The sequence below is a fragment of the Cibotium barometz genome, chromosome 57 (genome assembly GCF_041138505.1).
Source record: "Cibotium barometz isolate CiBa-2024 chromosome 57, ASM4113850v1, whole genome shotgun sequence".
NCBI classification, from domain to species: domain Eukaryota; kingdom Viridiplantae; phylum Streptophyta; class Polypodiopsida; order Cyatheales; family Cibotiaceae; genus Cibotium; species Cibotium barometz.
Window position 1 is genome coordinate 34635649 of NC_141102.1, and position 7603 is coordinate 34643251.

General features: G+C 40.9%; 1 protein-coding gene across 1 annotated transcript; it reads left to right on the top strand.

The window, feature by feature from the left end:
• The first annotated feature begins 417 nt into the window (after positions 1-417).
• LOC147606689 (UDP-glycosyltransferase 85A1-like) lies at positions 418-3256 on the top strand. The gene is made up of 2 exons (XM_086791998.1): positions 418-995; positions 2219-3256. The coding sequence occupies exons 1-2, from the start codon at positions 491-493 to the stop codon at positions 3181-3183; spliced, it is 1470 nt and encodes a 489-aa protein (XP_086648124.1). The 5' UTR covers positions 418-490; the 3' UTR covers positions 3184-3256.
• The last annotated feature ends 4347 nt before the right edge of the window (positions 3257-7603 follow it).

A 7603-nucleotide genomic window follows, 5' to 3' on the forward strand; every position in this document is an offset into this window, starting at 1 on the left:
TGATTTTGGAAGCCTCAAAAAAAGTGCTAAGCACTGGTTCCAAACTAGTTTCAGTGGTAGCTAACTTTTGTGCCTACGATCTCAAGAATCTTGAAATTTTTAAGTACTGTGACCTGTCTTTGACATTGAGTTTTGGTCGTCTTTTCACTTGACAATGTTCTTCTGCCATCGTTCAATTTACCTTCCTCCCTGCACCCATCTCTCTGTCTAGCATACAGCTTGCTACATGCTGCATGGATGAAACCAATGCCGTCTTTAAACCAATGCCGTGAATTTGATTTTGGAAGCCCAAAAAAAAGTGCAAGCAGTGGTCCTACGATCTAGACAATCTTGAAATTTATAAGTACGGTGACCTGTCTATGACAGTGAGTTTTAGTCCTCAGTGAGTTTTAGTCGTCTTTTCACTCGACACTGTTCTTGTGCCATCGTTCAATCTACCTTCCTCCCTGCACCCATCTCTGTGTCTAGCATACAGCTTGCTACCTGCAGCATGGATGAAGGCAATGTCCAGCCTCATGCAGTCGTGTTCCCTTACCCAGTGCAGGGCCACATCAACCCCATGATGCAGCTGGCAAAGAGGCTCCTGGCGGACGGTTTCTTCATAACCTTCGTCAATACAGACTACAATCATGAGCGCATGTTCCAAAACGGAGCTTCCAATGACCTGCTGAAGGTGGCCAACCTCCGCTTCGAGCACCTGCCGGACGGGCTCCCAGCCGCTCACGGCCGCTTCAATGAGGATGTCGTAGAGACTGCAATTGCCATTCTGGCCTTGTCCGGACCTTTTGCTAAGCTTGTGAAGAAAATTATGGGCGGCACAGGGCGGCGGCCTCCCATAACATGCATTATTGCGGATTCTTTCTGCTCTTGGATGCAAGAAGTTGCTGACCAGTTTTCGCTGCCCAGGGTCTCCCTCTGGACCACCCCCGTCCATGCCAACCTTGCTTATCGCTTCCAGTCAACCCTCATCTCCAAGGGCTACATTCCCCTCAAGGGTAATTATAATTAGTGGAGTTTCAATTATTATCGTCATTAATTATCCTAACCACATCCAATTATTTTCCATGTTGGACTACTTTTTAACATACCCTGATTTAAGGTTCCTCCCTCTTTCTGTAACGAAGAATCTTTTTCCTCAGAACCTTAACCTCTTTATGTAACACAGAATCTAACTCGTGTTTTTCCCCAGGTGTTTCAAAAGCATTGACCTTGATTAGCACCATAAGAGCCAATTCAATTGTCAGATTACTAATTTTACCCCATTCAAACTCATTCTTAACACCTTACGTTGTTTGTGGCCTCAAGGGCCACAATATGCCTCTCGTACTACAAGGGGTCTTTGAACGGATCTTGGACTGTTGGATGTTATTCTACCTATTGAACTTCAAGGTCTATTTTAATATGCATCAAACAACTTCTTTATATGTTATGTTGAACTATTACTCCAAATTATCGCAGTTTGATGGGATAATGAGGGTTATGAGTCCAATAGAAGTTATTCTACTGGGTGCATGCACGTGTGCGTGTCCATGTGCATGTACGTATGTATGTGTTGTGATAGGTCACAAGGCCCCCCATTTGTAGCTTGCAGAAGGGGTTATTGTGTAGTGATACAAAGGACAAGAGGAGGAGCTTGGAATCTATTCACCAAAGCAAACCATGTGTGTAGTATGTGTGTGAGTGAGGAAGGGTCACCCGCCTACATTTGTCTTATTAACACATGTAGGGGTGAGACCAAGCTACTTGTAGAGGGCATTTTTTAAAGCGATCTCACCCCTACATGTGTGAATAAGACAAAATGAGCCCACAGCAATGGATCCGAAATGGAGGGGATGGAAGCACGGAGGGACAAGGGGAGGAGCTTTGGATCTATCCACCAAAGCAAACAGTGTGTGTATGTATGTAAGAAATCGTGTGTGAGAGAGAGAGAGAGAGAGAGAGAGTGAGAGTGAGAGAAAGATTGTTTATACTTTGCAATTGCCATTGTCCACCAAAGCAAATCGTGTGTGTGTGTGAGAGAGAGAGAGAGATTGTTCATACTTTGTCATTGCCATGTAAGCTAGGAGGCTGATGTTTTAGTGTTTTTATGTATGTGAGTGTGTGTGTATGTATGTGAGTGAGTGTGAGAGTTTGTTCATACTTTGCCATTGCGATTGCGATGTAAGCTCGGAGGCTGATGTTTTAGTGTTTTTATTTTCTTTTTTTTGGGCGGGGGCAGATAAGGCATCTGGGGCATCCAGGCTGATCACATGCATACCGGGGCTGGCTCCGATGCGGTTGGAGGATTATGTGTCATTCTTTTTGGTGGAGGACAGCTCGGATTTCTTGTTCCAGTGGTTTCTGAGGCTGGGAATGAAGAGGCCCGAGGAGGCGACATGGAACTTGGGCAACAACTTCGTAGAGCTGGAGAGCGCCGCGGTGGCCGCCTTCCAAAAGGAGGTTCCCAACTTTTTGCCCATCGGCCCCTTGCTGCCAGAGTTTGTGTTCAAAGGGGAGGCCTGCTTCTTTGGGGCTGCAGCCATGGCGGCGCCTAGCCTTTGGCCTGAAGATGAATGCGAGGGGTGGCTCGCCCAGCATGAAACAGCCTCCGTTCTCTATATTTCATTCGGCAGTATTGTCAACATGGCGGAAGACGAGATGGTGAATTTTATCCAAGGTCTTGAAGAAAGCGGCGCCAACTTCATATGGGCTGTCCGGCCAGACCAGGGTGGCGCCGCCCTCTCCCAGCTCCGCTCGAAACTCGCCACGGAAGCAGCTGCTGCGGGAACTAGTAGCTGCCGTGCGCTTCTCCTGTCCTGGTCTCCCCAGATTTCCATCCTTACTCACCCTTCCGTTGGTGCCTTCCTTACACATTGCGGCTGGAACTCTGTCGTTGAAAGCCTATCCGCTGGCGTTCCCGTCCTCGCCAAGCCGGGCAACTTTGCTGAGCAAAGGATGAACGCCCACTACGTCACCGATGTTTGGCAAGTCGGGCTCCGTTTGCCACCCACCGCCCCTGCCTCCGTCGTGAAATCACAAATCAACGCTATTCTTGGCAACTCCCCGACCGCGTTGGCAATGCGTGCCCGCTTGGCCGGCATTCGTGAGTCTGCACGCTCTGCTTTCTCGCATCCATCTGGCTCCTCCTACTCCAACTATCGCCTCTTCGTCAATGACATGCAAAGACGCGCATCCTCTTGCTAGCTCAGTTCATCATCGTTAGAAGTACTTGTTTTGCAAATGGTGCATCATATAATCATAAAACAAAAGTTTCTTATGTACATAGAGAGAGAGAGAAGAGAGAGAGAGAGAGAGAGAGAGGGGAAAAGGACTATATATAAATAGAGAGAGAGAGATTGATGATTGATTCTTTGCACTGTGCTACGTCCTAACAATCTCTCTCTCTCTCTCTCTCTCTCTCTCTATATATATATATATATATATATATATATAGAGAGAGAGAGAGAGAGAGAGAGAGAGATTGATGATTGATTCTTTCCTTGGATGATTGATTCTTCTTTCTTTGCTTTCTTTTCTATATATATATTCTTTCCTTTGATGATTGATTCTTTCCTTGGATGATTGATTCTGAATCAATCATTCATATATATATATATATATATATATATATATATATATATATATATATATATATATATAGAGAGAGAGAGAGAGAGAGAGAGAGAGAGAGAGAGAGACAGAGAGAGATTGATAATTGATTCCTTTTCTTTGCTTGCATGTGGACTCCAAATATAAAGATTGATGATTGATTCTTTCCTTGGATGATTGATTCTTCTTTCTTTGCTTTCTTTTCTATATATATATATATAGAAAAGAAAGCAAGGAAAGAATCAATCATATATATATATAGAGAGAGAGAGAGAGAGAGATAGAGAGAGATTGATAATTGATTCCTTTTCTTTGCTTGCATGTGGACTCCAAGGGACCATCACAACACACACTATTCAACATTGTACTATGTAGCATTATAAAACTCTACCTAGGTTTCTTCACTTCACTTTCTTGGTAGTACACATGCCAACCCCGTTTCTACCACATTAATATTGATGAGGTTCTCCCACACAACACACATTATTCAACTACCTAGGCTTTTTTACTTAATCTTCTTAGCTGTTCATATTGTTCAACATTGTACTATATAGCACTAAACTACCTAGGCTTTTTTACTTGACTTTCTTGGTAGTACAAATGCCAAGTGTCCTTCTACCACATTAACATTGATCATGTTCTTCCATATTAATATTGATTATGATCTCCAACACATTAGACTTCATGCTTTATATTATGATTTTTTACATCAAATTGAAGAGTGTATATGGATGCTCTATAATTGTGGTGAAAATCTGAAGCAGCTACATCGTTACTTATTTTTGCATTTGTTGACATGGCCTTGCATGGATATACTATCTTCCTTTTCCTAATTTAGTCACGTTATAACTTTTATGCAAAACAATGTTCAAAAATCATTTATGGTATTTTTATATATAACAAAGCAATCGTGTCTCCTAATAATATCACATTATGTGTATAATTTCTAGTATTAATAATATCATGTGCACTAAATAAAATAGAATCGTGCATATTATAATTTCTAATAATACTATGTATCATGCTTATATGACATTCAAGAACTACGTGATTTTGTTTTGGAATTCTTAATTTTCTTTAGTACAAAGATGATCTATAACGAGATGTAAAAACAATTTATGTTGACAAATTTTTAAAGATAAATAAATTATCAAAACACCCTCTCTTTCTATAACTTAGAAGTACTTGTTTTTTCGTGTGTTTTGTGAGATGTGTTCACTTCACCTCGTAGTGAAAACCTTTCAAATAAGTGACCCATGTTGGTGTCTAGTTCATCTAGCTCTCCCACTACACTACAACTTAGGCAAAGGTGCAATTTACTTTAATGATTGGTGTTATCAAATTAGAATGCTTACATATTGAACATTTAAGGTTCCTTGGGATCTCATCTAGGCCGCATATGGTTTTGACAATCTCTTAATCAATAAGAGAATTAGCTATGTAGCATAAATTTTGGGTTAACATTTTACAAAAAAAAAGGATGTACAATTCAGGTGTAGCACTCACACAACTCTATCATTGGTCATCATGTGCTTAAATCTACCCATAATTCTTTTTATAGTATGGTAATAGATAAAGACTAAGTGTATTCTCACCTATTCTCTTGATGATATATGCTTTGTCATTGATTGTTGGGTGGTTGCAAGATAAGGGTATGATCTTGTGAATGTATATATGTATATAATATATACATACATATGTGTGTGTGTGTGTGTGTGTGTATTATATATACATATATATATGTATGTATATATAAACACATACACACACATATATATACGCATATAGATATAAAATCACACACACACACACACTCACATATAGACATAATATTTTATTTGTATGTATGTATGTATGTTTATACATACGGCACACATATACACACACACACACACACACACACATATACATATACATATACATATACATAAATATGTAAGCGTAGCACGTGGGTTCAATAGAAGGGGTTTTTAAAATCCCTTTTTTACACATTTTTCACATACAGAAGGGTACCATCATTTAAAGGGGGTCTTTACGGATTGAATAGAGAAATGGTGTGTTTCATTAGGAAATCAATGGAGTCTTTTTGGGCCCTTTAATTTGCCATTGCAAATGGAGGTGATTAAGAAATAAACAAATAGGAAGATTACATGTGGACTGAAACCAATGGTTTGTAAGAGCCTAGAAGGTAGTGGTCAAAACTTAGAATAATAGGCTAAATAGGCTTTTTTTTAAATTTTAAAATCAACTAAAACTCAAAAATTTTATACGTATATGAAATTTTCCCCTATTTTTTATAGAAAAGGATAGCTGCAGCCTGCAGCCATCATTAAGTAAGGTCTCTAAAGTGATAGAGGCCCAAAAACGAGTTCCCATGCATTCAATGCACATTCCCCTTCACTTTCCACTATCCCTCTCTCCCACGTTCCCTCCAAAACGCTCTCTCTTCCCCCTTTCTCATAGCAGGGCGTTTTTCACTCTCTAGACTACTTCTTTTAGCTATCTACCTCTTGATCTACCTCTCTCTTCACTCAGAAACCTAGATCTATAGCTATGGAAGCTTGATCTGCAACCTCCTCTCAGAAGCTATGGAAGTTTGATCCTCGCTTACATTTCCTTCCTTCATCCTTCTTCCTTGTCCAACCTCCTTTTACAGAGTGTAACAGTAGAGCTTAGCTATGGAAGCTTGATCTGCAACCTCCTCTCCTCAGAAGCTATGGAAGTTTGATCCTCACTTACATTTCCTTACTTCATCCTTCTTCCTTGTCCAACCTCCTTTTACAGAGTGTAACAGCAGAGCTTAGCTATGGAAGCTTGATCTGCAACCTCCTCTCAGAATCTATGGAAGTTTGATCCTCACTTACATTTCCTTACTTCATCCTTCTACCTTGTCCAACCTCCTTTTACAGAGTGTAACAGTGGAGCCAAGCTATGGAAGCTTGAGTTGCAAATGCTTTGGCTCTCATAATCTTACTCATTGTCTCCTCTCACCCCCTCTAATATCCTCTTTCAAAGTGCAGTAATAGCACAGCCAAGCCCTTGGAACTTGCTCTACAACTCCTTCTCTTTTGTACATCTCCCTAGTCTAAGTTTTTTTCTCACCATTCAATTTTCCTTTGCCATCAAGGTTTATAATCTCCCTAATATATACATCTGCTGATGTCTTCTTCTAGAGCTCGAAGGCCTCCAATCAGTATTCAATCTCTCTCTTGTAGCAGTGGTCAAGATGAGGATGGACACTGGAACATCAAACAGTACGAGAAGTGGAATTGGATTACCATGCAGCCTAGTACAAGAGGAACCCACAAGGTGTCAAAGCGATATGTTTTATATACAAAGTCACCATTGGAAAGGGCGGATATTGGAGCTCAAACAAGATCGTGATGGAAAAAAGCTAGCCAAGGTCCAACATGTTTACAAGGCAACAGAGCTGAAACTAGCAGACCATGACCAACGTCAACGATTTCCTGCAAATTGTAAGTTATTTCACCACTTTATATTCTTGTTTTTAAATCAATTGTGTGCTAATAATGGGGTACTGAGCACTGCTTTGATTGTTCTTGGGTTCCTCTGCGTAGATATTTTTTCCTCAAACTATAGTGAGTGGGAGCCTATGGAGGCAATTTCAGGAACCTTTGTTTGAAGCATACCATGTGGAGCTTGGTAGTTTAATCTTTGGAGGGTGTCCAGCTGCACAACTTCTTGCACGAAAAATCTTCTTCTATGAGGATACATATGTGGTTCCCACGACAGCAAATGGTACTGGAAAATTAGTTCCAAAACCTACGCGAACTCTCACATCTATTGAATGGCCAATTCCAGACAATGCTTCAGTGGCCATGGCTTGTTTGCAGATCGAAAGCAAGGTGCAAAATGCTATGAAGTGCACATATGGATCTCACAAAGCAACCATATCCTGCTTCATACCTCTACACCTCTTTGTGTACCTGTTCCGTACAAGTGACACACATCGTACCCCAACTTTATGGATTGCAAAGGGGGAGAGAGCTCTGAC